This window comes from Colletotrichum tamarilloi (genome assembly GCF_030869305.1).
Source record: "Colletotrichum tamarilloi strain Tom-12 chromosome Unknown Scaffold_35.1, whole genome shotgun sequence".
In the NCBI taxonomy this organism is placed as follows: Eukaryota; Fungi; Ascomycota; class Sordariomycetes; order Glomerellales; family Glomerellaceae; genus Colletotrichum; species Colletotrichum tamarilloi.
The window spans coordinates 257,023-272,069 of NW_026849418.1; the positions used below are offsets into that span (position 1 = coordinate 257,023).

General features: G+C 55.7%; 4 protein-coding genes across 4 annotated transcripts; 1 reads left to right on the forward strand and 3 right to left on the reverse strand.

The window, feature by feature from the left end:
* Window positions 1-2,098: 2,098 nt before the first annotated feature.
* Window positions 2,099-4,059, reverse strand: CTAM01_09217 (uncharacterized protein; the record flags this gene model as incomplete). Its single annotated transcript, XM_060525236.1, has 3 exons — window positions 2,099-3,204; window positions 3,257-3,609; window positions 3,665-4,059. 3 exons carry the CDS (start codon window positions 4,057-4,059, stop codon window positions 2,099-2,101), a joined length of 1,854 nt encoding a protein of 617 aa, XP_060380180.1.
* A 2,205-nt stretch (window positions 4,060-6,264) lies between these two features.
* Window positions 6,265-7,352, forward strand: CTAM01_09218 (acyltransferase; the record flags this gene model as incomplete). Its single annotated transcript, XM_060525237.1, has 2 exons — window positions 6,265-7,087; window positions 7,156-7,352. Coding segments are annotated over 2 exons (1,020 nt in total), but the record flags the coding sequence as incomplete, so codon positions are not given.
* Window positions 7,353-8,293: 941 nt separating this feature from the next.
* Window positions 8,294-10,835, reverse strand: CTAM01_09219 (patatin-like phospholipase; the record flags this gene model as incomplete). Its single annotated transcript, XM_060525238.1, has 2 exons — window positions 8,294-9,690; window positions 9,752-10,835. 2 exons carry the CDS (start codon window positions 10,833-10,835, stop codon window positions 8,294-8,296), a joined length of 2,481 nt encoding a protein of 826 aa, XP_060380182.1.
* A 2,210-nt stretch (window positions 10,836-13,045) lies between these two features.
* Window positions 13,046-14,075, reverse strand: CTAM01_09220 (ADP-ribosylation factor family protein; the record flags this gene model as incomplete). The annotated part of the gene is made up of 5 exons (XM_060525239.1): window positions 13,046-13,086; window positions 13,159-13,524; window positions 13,615-13,654; window positions 13,792-13,895; window positions 14,057-14,075. The coding sequence occupies 5 exons, from the start codon at window positions 14,073-14,075 to the stop codon at window positions 13,046-13,048; spliced, it is 570 nt and encodes a 189-aa protein (XP_060380183.1).
* Window positions 14,076-15,047: the final 972 nt, after the last annotated feature.

The following is a 15,047-nucleotide window of genomic DNA, read 5'->3' on the forward strand; positions in this document are numbered from 1 at the left end:
GGTCAGGCTTGAGTCACCGGAGTGAAGGCCGGCGGCGGCGGTCAGACCATGGAGGCAGCGGGCGTTGGTGGGAGGAGGGAAGAGGAGGAGGGGTGATGATGGAGGTCGGAATGGCGGGGCACAAGGCCAACGATTTTGAGGCAGCCCAAGCCCAGCCAGAAAGCAGCAGGGTAAATCGCAAAAAGAGGCGCTGCAAACGTACCTGAGCGTCCATGTTCAAGACGGTGTTTGCCCCCGAAGAGAGGTAGCGGGTTGTAGAAATGGTGATCAAGAGAAGGTTATTGTGAGAAACCGTAGACGAAGACTAGTTTATTTTTTTCTTGTCGGTATCGAAATGCTGCTATAATCCTGGCAGCCCTCCAAGCTGTGCACTCAGCATTCTTGCTTGGGGTAAAAGCGGCGACGTGGAAGCTACCGAGAACTCATGGCCCGGTTCGGATCGATAGATGATAAGTAATGAGGTAAGTTATCGGTACAACGTATCCGTAAGGTAGGCAGACCGAATGAGGCAGCGGATGTCGGGTTGGTTGGGAGATTGTACACACACACACACACACACGCGAGGAGTACTTTGGTCGGAGACGAGGGGTTCGTGGGTTGTTGTGCCGAGGTGAAGTCGAAATGCAAATCCAGGCGAGGTGAAGTGTGCAAGTGCTCGAAGCGATCGTCGGTCGGCCTGGGTTATTTGCAAAAGCGGTCGGTGAAGAGGGATCAAGTGTGGGAGCGAAATGAGCGGGAGAGGGAAAGAGACAAGGTGGTGGTGCAAGGCTGAGGGGCTATCACAGCACCGCAAGAACAGAAAGACTCGGCGGTGGCAGGTGGTGTCTGTCGGTGTCGGTGGGCTTTTTTTTTTTTTTTTCGTTCCCTGTCTCCTTCCCAGTCACTATTATTTTTACTAGGTAGGTCCCTCTCGGCCAGTTTCCTCTAATCGCAACCCCCCAGGGCCAAAAGTCGGTCGCTGATGTGCGCACCTCAGTGAGTCTCGTGCACAACAACAAGTGGGGTCAACTCTTGGTCTGTGGGCATCTGGACAGCTGGACAGCGAACAATTTTAGACACCTCACAGTCTGATTGATGCCTGTCGGCCGGACTGGACACAACTGAAGATGAGAAGCTAATTTCGATGAGGGGCCAAGGAAGCACAACACATCCCACTGCATCTCCCTGTACATTGCCTGCAAGGGAGCGCCAAGCTTCTTTATGGCATGTCTTTCCGCTGGCAGTCCGCCGAGGGCGGGGTTCCTGGCTTGCTGTCCCTCTGTATTCCTCTCCTCTCCTCTTGAATCCAGCTCGGCCAAGAAGGTACCTTAATACAACAATACCTGTGATACACCATATATATCCGAAATGTAGTAACCCGGCAAATTATCGGCCAAGTCTTCCAGGTTCAGTTGATCCGGACGGGAACACTGTTGTTTGTGATACCTTCCAGGTTATGCCTCGGGCACTTGTTAGTTAGCCTATTCGGTAATATCGTGGAAAGATCCAGAAGCCAAACATCCCACTACGATATCCGCACCCGCCCCTATTCTCCCACTGCCCCTCACCTCACCCCTCATTTTGACCATTTCGACAGTGTGCGCTCCCCCAGCTTGGGTGATCCAGGTCAGCCCTACTAAAAAACCTACGCTAACAACCCATGCGGTTCTCGTTCCTGCCGGCCTATTCCACCTCGATTTCTACAGAGTATGCCGTAGGTAGAATTTCCCCTGCGGTAGTGTCAAGGTTGCCTCGGAAACAGGTCTTCGTCTCTGGGCATTTGAGCACCAAAATCTTGTGCTCGAGTTGCGATTGTCACAGAGGACCCTGCTGCAGTTGCTCTTGATATCGGATGAAACTATTCTGTTGGCCTTCTAGAAAGTCCATGACATATACAAGAGACGTTTCCACGCGCTCGCCCAATAGGAAAAGTGATGACCAAACGCCCTTGACAAGTTTTGAGACGGTAAAGAGACACAGCACTGTTATTACGCCCATCCAGAGTGCCATATCTGGAAAAATAAAGTCGTCCCTCCGTAGAGGCAGGGACGAGATGGTGTTTACAAGTGAAGGGAAAGCAACGAGATCGAGACTCTCGCAAGCAACCTGAACCTGAACCTTAGCAAACCCGGACGCCGCAAACCTCGACACCTTTGCCCTCAATATAGGGCCTTCGGTCATAGTACTTGCTCATGAGCTCCTTGACAAACTCTGCATCGTGCGCGTTCCACACGTCGAGTCCCATGCTCTCGAGCGCATCGCTGCCAACTCGTACTGAGCTTCGATCCGACTCGCTGTTAGTCCTCAGAGGAACATCATCGGCATCGTCTTCATCGTCCTCGTCTTCGTAGCGATCATCCGAACTCTCCACCACATCAGCCATGACCGTCAGCATTTGCGCTGTCAACCGATGAAAGTACGCAATCACGGCGAGCTCCGTCGTTGCTTCATCGATCACGGACCCAGCGGCCGGCCGGGAAACAAGGGACCCAGTCGAGTCTGCCATGCCACCGGATGCCGATGACCGGGGTCTCGCATTGGGTTTTGACATGCTCGGAGTGTGGGGCGCTAGACCCAGGTCCGCCAGCAGCGCTACATCGTGGGCCGCCTCCTCTTGTTCCTCGCTCCGTGCTTGTTCACCGGCGCTCGCCCACCACATAAAGCCACTGTAGGCCAAAGCTGTCCAACTTGATGGCTCAACAATCTTGTCCAGAGCTTCGTCGCCTTCGACACTCGAAGCCGGGAAGGCGCCAGTGGTCAGCTTGAAACTCGTTGAAGTTTCCGATCGGGGGCTCTCAGCCGTCATCGGCTTCGGCGTCGTTGGTGACAGCCTAGCCAAGCCAGCCTTCAAGGCACGGAACCGCCTCAGGTCGCGCTGTGTTGCCTTGACAGGCGTACCGCGGGGACATTCCACAGTTGGCCAGGCCTTTTCCTTGGCGTTGGGAGCATACGGTGGCGGCATGGTGATGAGCATGTCCCACAGGGTGTCCTTCATGGCGAGGATACTGTCAGTCGTGCAAGCAACCCAACCAGAGCCCGCCTCGTCCGCCAGGTCGTCATTGCTATCGACTTTCCGGCGCTTTGAAGCCTCAAAGTCTTCCATCAAGAAGGGGATGTCGTGGACTCCAATTGTGAAGAGCGGTCTCAGACGTTGAGAGGACGATGTCGGAGCCAATAAGTCGGCCACTGTCTGGGGAATATTTGATAGAACAGAAATATTGTACACTTGACCGGGTGTCAGTGGATAGGCTACAAGATAGATTCCGAGTCAACGTACCAAAGTTGCAAATCTCTCGTACCGGTGCATGGCACGATATTAATATGCGCCTCCTCAGCAGAGCTGCTCTGTGGATGGGGAATATGAGTGGCCCGAATGTGTCCAACAACGTCGTCAGGCTCCATGCTGGGTGGTATGGTGAAAGTCGATGCCCGGTAGGCAGCAGGGAAGCTCCATCTGATGCAGAGCGATTGCGGTTATGATTCGGCTTTTTTGGTTGAGCGGCTTGAGAGCTGAAACTGATTGAAGGGGACTCCATCGGCGGTCGTTCTTGTTCAGCCCCTTCCTTGGCCTTGTTGTTCTCCCAATAGTCATCAAGAAGAGTAGTGTTTTTGCGATCTTGGGCCAATTTTCTGATATATGGTCAGCAACAATGTTCCTGTCCTGTTCCAACAAGTGAAAACTTACGATGCAATGTCCTTTAATCCTTCGGCATGCCTCCAGGCGCGGCCCAGGCGGCCGTAACTGAGGGGGACCAAGACGCCGACAGCAATCATGCGCGCATGTCGCGCCTCCTCCTCATCGCATGGAGTGTTGATGAAAGCGCTGAGACCCGCATGCTCTCCTTCGTGTACAAAGTATATCAAGTCGTCGGGGACAGTATGCAGACCGGATGGCAAGCTCTTATACTCGACGAGGCCCTCGAGTTCGATTCCGGTAGCGGATTGTTTCCAAACAATGGTATAGCCAGCTTTCACGTCAAAGTCGATGAGGAAAAGGGCGGATATGGGAGGAAGCTCGGGTTGCGCATTGCCCGCCGGCAAGCGAACTGAGAGGGAGGGTGGTTCTCGGCGAGAGGGCATTGTCGGAATGGCAGCAGGCTCAAGGTCACTCTCTATGGCAGCAAGGAGATGCGCCAGTGACCGAGGCGCTGGTCGTTTCGGCACTGGCGGGAAAGCTTGTCGTATATGGTATATCGGCAAACAACAGGCGACAGGCGGAAATATCGAAGATGGTTCCGCGGTTACGTGCGATATGCTTGACGAATGTCGTGCGATCAAGGTTGCGAACTCCTCGCCGTCGGGCGACAGGTACCGACGCGGAGCTCAGACAGACCCCAGGCGGACGTACCGGGTAGAGATGTTAGTCAGCCTTTCGACCATGGTCTGTTATCGATAAGAACCCCTGCCACATGGACATGCACGGGTACCCTGGTCTGCCTTAGTATCTCGGACCAACGTCCACTCTAAGGTAGCCATGCCCAAGATTGCCTTAGGTAATCCATGAAGGGCATTCGGCATCGAGAAATTTAGAATGTCTAATGTTGTAGTACCTCGAAAATGAGAGAAAGTCCAGAGAATGGATGCGATTTGGAAGAGATACTCGACACTTTACGTTCCGCCCAAGCACTGGAGTAAGGCAGGCATGGAGTACGTACAGTAAATGGAGGCGGGGGGCTCCGAGACAGAAGCAGCGGGTTGAATCTGAATCGCTGGGGAGGAGCGCTGGTCCTGGCTCTGACCACATGTTTTCTCGAGCAGCGCAAAGTGACCGCATTGAAGGAGGAGGAGGGGAACATTCTCTGCCCCACCTCCACATGCCTTTGGGATGTCAGGGAGACAGTCAACAGACTTACAAGTCTGGACAAGTTCAAGCACCTTGAGCTACCTTCCTTAAGGTAGGTACCTAAGGTAGGTACCGGTAGACGCCTTTACGCAGTATACTTTACATGTGCCAGGCGCGCCAGTCACCACTCCGTCAGAACTACTATTGTGATGTTCCCCAACTCTTTTAACCGCCGGTTCAGCATTCAAGCGGCCGCCTTACCTAAGCTAAGACAACCAAGGTACTAGCTGCGGTACAGTCTAGAGTAGGTACGGAGGTATTCATCTCAAAATCTTATGTCTGTCTTTACCCGTCGTGCCGGCCCCTCCCTCATCAGGTGTCCCGCTGGTCCGCCGTCTGCCCTTTTCAATCAGCACATGGTGGACGTTGGACGGAACAATGACATGTGCTAGCGGCCTACCGACAGGAGATCAAGGACAAACAGGTCTAGCGTCCATAACGGTCTGGTCCTGGACATGTCCCGTCCCCAACCGCCTACAAGCTTTGCAAGCCTAGCCATGAATACCTTGAGGTTGACGGTGGCTCAAATGGAGATGACCTATGCCTCTTCAGAGTCTTCACCTCATGGCAAAGCAAGGGACCATTTATGGTTTAAGATAGTCGCTATCTGACAAGGCACAATTTCGGCGATTTGGACCAATCCACCTCAGCTATCGCCGGCTTTCCGAATCCCCAAGGTTCCCAACGACTTGAGCCTCTGGAAGCCAAAAAAGTCATCCCACCAAAAACTATTTGTCTGGGACACGAGCCGACAGGGAACCCCACACCTTTCCTTGTAGAGTATTTTGTGGGAGTAGCCATGCTGATGACCCCAGTCACGACCCATGACCACAGTCACCATCTCTCTCTCTCCCCCGCCAATCCAGCGAGCTTGAAGTGCGGTGTGCAACGCAGCACCGTCCAATGCCACCAATATCCGTACAATTTACCGATCCGTCCTTGCCTGTACCATACGGAGACCTTCCCTCCCGCCACTTGGCGCTTCCCGTTTCCACTTCTTGCAATTCTGTGACCTGTCGCATGCTAACTTTTGACTTGGCTTTTGGTTCCTCTTGCTGGTCCGCACCCACCAATTCCGATTTCCCTTACATCGTCATTGCGAGTCGAGTCTCTTTCTCCGTTCAACTCCCTCCCCTCCATCCTTCTCTCTGAGACACACACCCATACCGACACCTTGTGCTCCTATCCTTCCCATTGGAACATGTGTCTGCGGAAGCTGTAGCCTTGCCGTCTCCTTTCTTCTCTCTCCATCTCTCTTCCCAGCGTCAAACTTGCCGCCTGTCATCGTTCCCTCCGAGACAGAAACATCCCATCGCTTTACCGCGCCCTTGCGACGATCCTCCGTTCCACGGCCTCAACCCCGCCTCCAAAAAAAGGTCCCTCCTCAACACAACCCGCCGTTTTCGAGGCGCGCCCCCAAAGAAGCTTAACGCACGCCCAGTCCGATTTCCTCAATCTCTCTCTCGAGCTTCCGCGCGCCTGTCTCCTTTCACGCCCATCTGCCGCCGTTCCTAATCAGCCACGCGCACCCACCACCGCCAGCAGCCATGTCGGCTTTCCTGGGCTACATATACTCCTTCTTCAAGGGTTATGCCGCCCTCGTCGTCGCCCTCTACATGCTGTCCTACGTCGTCCCCAAGGCCGCCTTTGGCGCTCGTGTCCTCGCTTCCTACATCTCGCTCGCCGTAGCGGCCGGCTGGGGTGTCTTTGCCTCCATCTTCCTGAAGCTCATCGGCGAGCAGGGCATTGCGCAATGGATGACCGGCCGGTTCTTGTACTACATCATGGCCGTCACCACGGGCGTTACCTTTGAGGTTATCGATCCCAACCACATTCTCGACAACACTCGCCCTGCCGTCTTTGTTGGCAACCACCAGACCGAACTCGACGTCTTGATGCTAGGCACTATGTTCCCCAAGTACTGCAGCGTCACTGCCAAAGCCTCGCTCAAGAAGACGCCCATCCTCGGCTGGTTCATGACCTTGAGCGGCTCCATCTTCATCGATCGCAAGAACACAAAGGATGCCAAAGATGCCATGGCCGGCGCGGCTGAGCAGATTCGCAAGAGGAATCAGAGCGTGTACATGTTCCCCGAGGGCACCCGTAGCTACGCTAAAGACCCTGTACTGCTGCCCTTCAAAAAGGGCGCCTTCCACCTGGCCGTTCAGGCCGGTGTGCCCATTGTGCCCTGCGTTGTCGCCAACTACAGCCACGTCCTTTACCTCAAGGGTCTCATCTTCAACTCTGGAAAGATCCCCGTCAAGGGTAAGTACTCGGCTGCCCATGTGTGCCCCTCCCCAGCGCCGAATACATGCTAACGTCAACTCGCGCAGTCTTGGACCCTATCCCCACTACTGGCCTGACCGCTGCCGACGTCGACGAGCTCACCCGCAAGACCCGAGACCTGATGTTGGAGGAGCTCGTCAGCCTGACCGAAAAGGCCCAGGGCAGGCCCATGAAGGTCACCCACGACGTCCCTTCTGCGAAGACGACCGGAACCGACGCCACGGATACCATCTCGGCCCTGTAAACGCCCGAGGCTTCGAAAAGGTCAGGAGCCTCGGTTCCAAAAGACACACTGTTGGAAACCATGCCGGATCGTGGGCGGGCATCTCCAGATTAAACACATACAACTCGTACGAAAGATAAGACGGGTTAGATGGCAACATCTCCATCACAAGAGGCTTCTAAACAGCTAAGTTAACATGGATACGGGTAGGGTAGTTAGATTCAGGTGGGTGGGGGAGCACGTCTTGATACCCTATAGACCGAAAGTACTTGCATTTCTCTCCTTGCTCGATTGGCCTTCCACCGGGCCATCACGGGTGTTTGGGAATCTAGACGTTCGGCATGACATGTAGATGAGATACGGCGTGCAGGCAGCATCTTGTTGAAAAAAAATGAAATTTTACGTTTAAACTTATGATGATGTCTCGCGGGCGGGCAACCTGAAGGGCTGTAGTTGTAGCCCGCAAGATGATGCCCTCCTTTAAGTGCCTCTAAGTGCCTCTAAGTGATAGTAGAGCTATGATGATGGTCTATCTCACGGTCATCAGCAAATTCAAGGTTGTAAGCGATCTCTATGAGAACCAAAAAGAGGATGTGATTTCCGTTAGGATCAGGATCTACCATCAACGCCCAAGCTATGCTACACTTTCTAACACTCCCCCCCCCCCCCCTCGAGGTCTTTTGATAGGGAAAGAGCCTCTCTTTTAACGAATATGTAAACATCACCAGATTCTCACTCTTACCCATGCCTTGCTCCCTCTCTAGTCGATGCTGTTCCAGTCTAGTTCACCAGAACACCCCCCCCCCCCCCCCCCCCCCCCCCCCCCCCCACCCCCCCTCCCCCCCCCCCCCCCCCCACCCACCCCCCCCCCCCCCCCCCCACCCCCCCCCCCCCCCCCCCCCCCCCCCCCCCCCCCCTCCTCCCCCCCCCCCCCCCCCCCCCCCCCCCCACCCCCCAATCCCCTAATTCATCTTTCCCTCCCCCCTATACTCCACACTCTCGCCCTCGCCCTCCTCATCCTCATACTCCTCATATTCCTCCTGCTCCTCCTCATACTCCCCGTCCCCATCCTCATCATCAATAATAGCCTGCTCATTATCATCCTCATTCTCCAGCAACGTCTCCCCCTCAGCGTCGGTAGTCTCATCCTCGAGATCCGTATTCCCCGAAATAAGCAGACTCCGCAAATCATCCTCGCTGAGAATCGTCTCAATACTACCCCTCCGGATCCAAGGCCTCGTCTCCCTACGCCCTTGCTCAATCAGCCTCTCAATCTTGAGTCTATTCCCGACAAACTTCAGAATGGGATACCCCCGCTGCTGACCCTCGTGAATCATGCGCGCCAACCGCGGCGGGTCCGGATCCGAAAGAATATGCACGAAATCAGAAGGCACAGTCTTGGGCCAGATGGTGATTGTGCCGCTAAACGTCTGCAAAAACAGCTGCGACCAGTCCTGACCCAAAGGTCGGGGCAGCAGCTCGGCGTGGCGGATGAACTTGAGCCATTTCGTCATGTCGAGCTTGAGGTAGTGCTCCACCGCCGACATGACGTACCCGCCGCGCCAGCCTTTGCCCTTGCGGTGCGTGACGGGGTGGCCCACGGAGCCGCGCGAGGAGAAGAAGAAGAGGTTGATGTGCGGGTTGACCTGGCTGACAATCGTAAAGTTGACGTTGAAGTGCAGGTTGAGGGCTTTAATGGGGATATCGGTCCGCAAACTGCCGTCCTTCCACTTGTGCCCGAACGAATAGGGCACCAGCGTGCCGTCGCGCTGCTTCATCATCAGCACGACAGGATTCAGAATGCCCGGGACGGCGGCGGACGCCAGTACGGCGGACCAGATGACGCAGTCCGGACTGGTGAGGTAGTTGCAGAGGATGGTGGGCGAGTGCGGGTCGGCGGGCACGCACGAGACGTTGAGGATGCGGCCGGTGCGCTCGTACGCCTCCCGGAAGGTCATGGACCCCCTCGTCCACCAGCTGCACTGCTTGGCCCAGTCGACCGAGTCGAAGCGGGCGCCCGTCCTCCACCACCGCGGGATCCAGGTCCAGAACGTCTCGCGGCAGGCGGTGATGCGGTGCGCGAGTGCGGGTACGAGGAGCTGCCTCAGCTCGTCGTCCGTCCGGGTGGCCACGAGGGCCGCGACCAGGGCGCCGCCGCTGGTGCCGGTGATGACGTCCGGGAGCAGGTCCGCTTCGAGGAGGGCCTTGATGACGCCAAAGTGGTAGTAGGCAAAGGACGCGCCGCCCGAGAGGCAGAGGGCCGTCCGTCCGTAGTTTGCGTGCATGCCCTTGAAGATGGAACGCTTCTCCTCCATGGACAGTTGCTTCGTGCTCAGAATGAACTTGATGCTCCTCTCGACTGGACGCAGTCAGTCAGTCACCCAGCCAGCATCTTGAAAACACCATGGGCAGATACATACCTTCGTCGATAAAGTTCTGCACCAGGTTCTTGGTGCCATAATACGTCTGGCTATACAGCCTGGGATTCTCAACGCCCACAAAGTTACTCTTCACACACGCCGACAGCAGCGCATGAAGCTCCTCGACAGCAGGCTTCCCCGACGCCTTAGGATCCGCCTGCGCTTCCTCATCATCCGTCTCCCCATTCTCCGCCGCCTCAGCCTTTTGCCTACACTTGCGCATCTGGTCCCACACCCTCTTGACCGTCTTGGAGTCGTAGTACGCGAAGTCGTTCTCCTCCTTCCACCGCTGCCGGTCGAGGTAGCTGTCCAGCTCCTTGGCCGCGACGACCCAGTCGCGGTAGTTATTCGTCCGGCGCATGCTCCGCCTCAGCCTCTCCCGCGTGCCGCGCCAGGTCACAAAGTGTTCGTACACCCAGATGTACAGCCGCGTGTACAGGTACGTGAGCGCGAGGCCCGCGAGCCAGGCGCCGACGAAGAAGAGCATCGGCCACTTGAGGAGCGCATAGAAAATACCCTCCCGCGTCTCGTCTTTCGTCCTGGTGCCCAGGAGCGCCTCCGCGGCCCCCTTGGCCCGGTTCCTCCTCCGGCGAGACCCCCTCTTTGATACCTTTTGGTTGACGGGCGCCCAGTCGTTCTGCGCCGTGATGAACATGTTGGACTGCGTCGCCGAGCCGTTGTTGTAAACGCCGCCGCCGCCGCCATTGGTATAAGTGTGATTCAACATCCCCGGACCCGGGGCCGTAACGTCGCCGGCAGCAGCCGCCGCCGCCGCCGCGACGGCCGACGGATCCTCCCTGTCATCTTCGTACACAGACCCCCGCTTCGTGACGTCGAGCGAGCTCTGACTCCTGAGGCCGGGAGACCGGAGAGACGTGGTTTCGTCGGGTGACTGCAAGGGGTCGGGGGCCTGGAGGGCCTGTATGAAGGCGGCGAGGTCGGCGTCGCTGAGGAATTTGGTGTCGAACTCGGGGAGGCCGTCGGTGCTGAAGTTTTCGGGCGGGAAGCCGTAAATGTCTGTGTTGCTGCCGCCGCCGCTCGGCGAGGAGCCAAACGAAACTCTGGGTTGGTGGTGCTCAGCCATGTCTGCGGGCTGCGTCGTCTGACGGGTCCAGGCGCATGATATGGCGACACACCAGGAGGGAGAGGAGTAGTTGTAAGGCAGTCAACGTGTGAAGCTACTCAGGGGAACGATGCGTGGGAGAGACACGATGCTGAATGCTGATGAGCCTGGAGGAAGGGATGAATTTGGTCTCCGAAATGAAGAGGAAGCTCCAGTGGCGGCAGGTGTGTAAGGCGAGGTACCTCGAGGTAGTATGTGAATGCGGCGTAGTACGTGTAGCGTGCTGTGGTTGGGTGAAGCGTTGCGTGAGAATGTAAGCGTCGGATAAGGTAGGACGTGGCTAAGGTAATCTGCAGATGGACGGGTGATTTCGGTGCATTTGTTGGGGAGGGAAGTAGAGATGCCTCGGGGTGGTGGTCTGGTCTGTCGCTCTCGGCCGGGGGAGACTACCACTTTCTGGCACCCAATTTCCAGGTTGCTCTCGAGATGCGCAGACCTTCCTAGGGAATGCGCGCCCGTGATGCCACGGGTCGGATGACGTCGGCAGTAAGCTCGAATTGGATTTCGTTGGGGACCTCGGGGCGCCTGGCACCTTTGCTGTGTACTGCGTATGTACGAAGTACGAGGTACCTACCTTGAGGTAAGTCAGGGAGCACTGGGGACTGTTGGCCGCTCACTAATACCACCCAACCCACGTCGGCTACTGAACCGTGAGATGTGGCAGGGGGCAACAACTTCCACTCCCTCAGGCCCCCTCAGGCCCCCCTCCTGGTCACTTTTCTTCACTTTCTTCAGTGGATGTTGTACCTGAAATAAGGCACTCACCCACTCTGGCGGGATGCGGTGCAAGCAAGGCCACCTTAGTTCCCACCACCACCACCTGTTCGACTAAAACCAACATCTGGTTGTCTGTCTGCCTGCCGATACTACAACCATGATGTAGGTAGACGAAAAGTATAAGCATCGAGTTATTCTCTCCAAAAAAAGGTGGTATCATAGATGTAAGTCAAGATCGCCTTGGCACCTTGAGACAAAATCCCACAAGGCCGCCCGCCAACGAGCCCCTCAAGTTCCCACCCGGACCGCCCGTCTCACCGTCTCCGCCTCTCCGGAATCCCCTCGGGAAGAATGTCACCTCACCTCGCCGGTGGCCCCTCGACCAAAACGGCATACCTATGTCTTTGTCCCTGCATGGCTGGCAAGGCTGAGAGGGAACGCAGCAGTGGCTTTGCGATGAGAAGCATCTGACATAATATGACATGTGTTGACTTACCTAATGTACGGAGTACTCTACACCAGGGCCCAAAGATACTGAATCATCTAGACGTCAGCGTCTGTAATACACAACAAATGGATACCTAGGGATATCAAAAATCTTGGAACTGCGCAATCGGCGCGGCTGCTGGTCTCGGGGAATACAAACTACTTGTGGCTTGTGAAGATGCTAAAAAGAGCATCGCCACAACTCTCTTCTCCGCCGGCCTGACGTAAGGTATCATATGTCTACCATCAAGCATCCCGCCGTTTCCCGCCGCCCCTAACGGAACGGAACCTTGACGACGTGGACACGGTGGCCTTGGTCACCGCCACCACATCATCACTACAAACAGCGTCCTAGGACAATCCCTTGATACGCTCAGCACAACCATTTGATGCCTTTGCAGTGCCATACTCCTCCATGATCCAATCATCTTGATGTCAATGTTGTTGATGCAGCAGTAAATCTACGCAGAGCAGGCTAACGATTTGAAAGACGCAAAATAAACCAGATTCCGAATCCCTGGGCCCCAATGAAGAATTCTAGCCTAACAAGCGTACACAATTGCCTCGTCTCTGGCCTTAAAGCTGGATGCCTCGACCAACAGTACTGACTGACCGAGCAGAGCCATCTGGACCGCCAGACCGAGGACTTTTTCTCTTCCTCCATGTGTGTGGACCGATGCAAACATGCCCGATAGCAGCAGTGTCAGCCCATTACGCAGCTCTTTCTAAACCGTTTGTTCCCCCTAGGATATCAGATTTCGCAAGACGCCAAAGAAGGGGGGAGCCCTTGTTCTGTTGAACACCCCCCCTCGAAGCACTTGACCGGAGCTTTCGTAGACGTGGCACCCATGATTTCGTTCCCGCGTAGACGTTCCCTATTGCCATTCTTGCCATATCGTCCATGTACTTGCTCCGCTCCCGCAGTAGACACCTCCCGCAAGCTCCTTCCAGAGCTGTCGGTTCGGTGTTTAGACGTACTGCGAGAGCCACCGGATACCGTCACCGTATCCTGTTCTCAAAGTTAGCCAAACTGCTCTGCACCCTTATCTGCCATGTTTCCGGGGAAAGCAAAGAAACGCACCTTGTCTGAGGACAACGGAGCACATGAAGACCTCGATAGGTCGGATTCCCTCCAGAGGCACCTTGCCCTTGCCGGTGGTCTGATACATGCCGAGCTGGTGACGGAGCTCCTCCTCCGAGATGGCGTCGGGGTGGTCAATCTTGTTGCCGAGGATGACAAAAGGCACCTTGGCCAGCTCCTCCATGGACAAGAGGGCGTCGAGCTCGGCCTTGGCCTCGGGGAATCGCTCGTGGTCCTTGGCGTCGACGAGGAAGACGATGCCGTTGACTTCGGGGAAGTAGTCCTTCCACAGGCGGCGGGCCTGCTGGTGACCGCCGAGATCGAAGGTGGTGAAGCGCACGTTGCCGATGGCGAGCTCCTCGGAAGCTAGAGGCCGGTTAGCTTTCTGGACACGTGCGCAGAGCAGAGACCCCCCATGTCACTGGGCTCTTTTTGCCGCGGAAGAGATATACTCACTGGGGTGAAGAGTAGGCTGGAGGATAGCGACACGGTCGTTCTGATCACCTTGTTAGCAGTCGTTCATACCATCCATATTGTAGCCCAAGACGATCCCATATCGGCGCATCCGACCTCCAGTAGGCTCGTGGTATCTGTCGATACGGGTAAAGCTGGCGGGTGTTGGGGCGATCATACCTTCAGCATGTGCAGGAGGGTGGTCTTTCCGGCATTGTCGAGGCCAAGGAAAAGAAGCTTGGCATGCTTGTTGAGCAAGCCGAGGCTTGAGAGGACGTCGTAGACTAGAGAAGAGAGAGAATACCAGTCAGTCTGTCATGGTCCAACCAGGGATGGATGATGGGCCACACAAGCTACGGCGAAGGCGGCGCGCAGAAGATCAATCCCAGGTGGTGGAGGGGCATCAAGCAGAGGCAGGAGATGAGGGAAAAGGCAAGATACATACACCAGTTAATAATCCACATCTTGACGACGAAGGAGCGAGATTATTGTCTGTATTGTGAGGGTGGTTCGTGGATGACGGTGGAGTCGGTAGGTTGAGGTCGGGGAGGTTTCGATGTTCGGGCTTTTGCTCCCAGGAGACAAGGCGGCGGCGGGCGTGTACGAATGGCGAGGTACCAAGGTCTGGACTGGGCGGGACGGGACTGGCTGAGCTGGGGGCCACCTTACACAGTAGGCTTGGTGGGCTACCAGGAGAGATGGGAGCTGAGTCGGAGAGTCGGGAAGACAGCAAGACAGCAAGTGAGTGAGAGGTGGTACGTGCTGGCTGTTCTGGCTGGCGCATTTGCTGTTGCGAATTGCAGTGTGTTGAGGTGGGTGTGCCTTAAATCTCGGGCTGCCACGTATCGGAGATGCTCCACAGATGCACCGAGTGCTGTCAACTGCGGTCTGGGAACTGGGAACCTGCAAAGAACAACGGAAAGACGCAAAATGCAACAAAAAAAAAAAGAGTCTGGGAGTGCGTCAGGGCGAAACGAAACTCTTTGCCATCTCTTTTAGGAAAGGCTTCACTACTTCACCAGAATGAAAGCCCGAACAGCAGTGTCAGGTGAATAAAGTCAGGCCCATATTGCCCTAGACGCTTGAGTCCTGGGGCCTTTGGTGTGAACAAACACGTAGGTAGTCAGGTTAAATGAGAAAGAACACCTTTGCGAGTGCTTAACATGATGAATTACGCCTTCTGACTGAGCCCACAACGCTTTCCCTGGGTTACATACTATTTCACTGCATATCCTCGATAAGTTAAAAGGTCACATGGCAGAGGAACAGAGTATTGGAGGTCTGCGATATCTCGCAGGAATGCAGTTGTTGATCAGGCTACCTAATGCTATGTGTTTGCTCGACAACCATACAAGCCTTCATACACGCTATTCCAGGGGGTATTCGTGCTCCAAGTCCAGATGCCGCTGGACTCCCAAAATGAGGAAGAAAAGAAA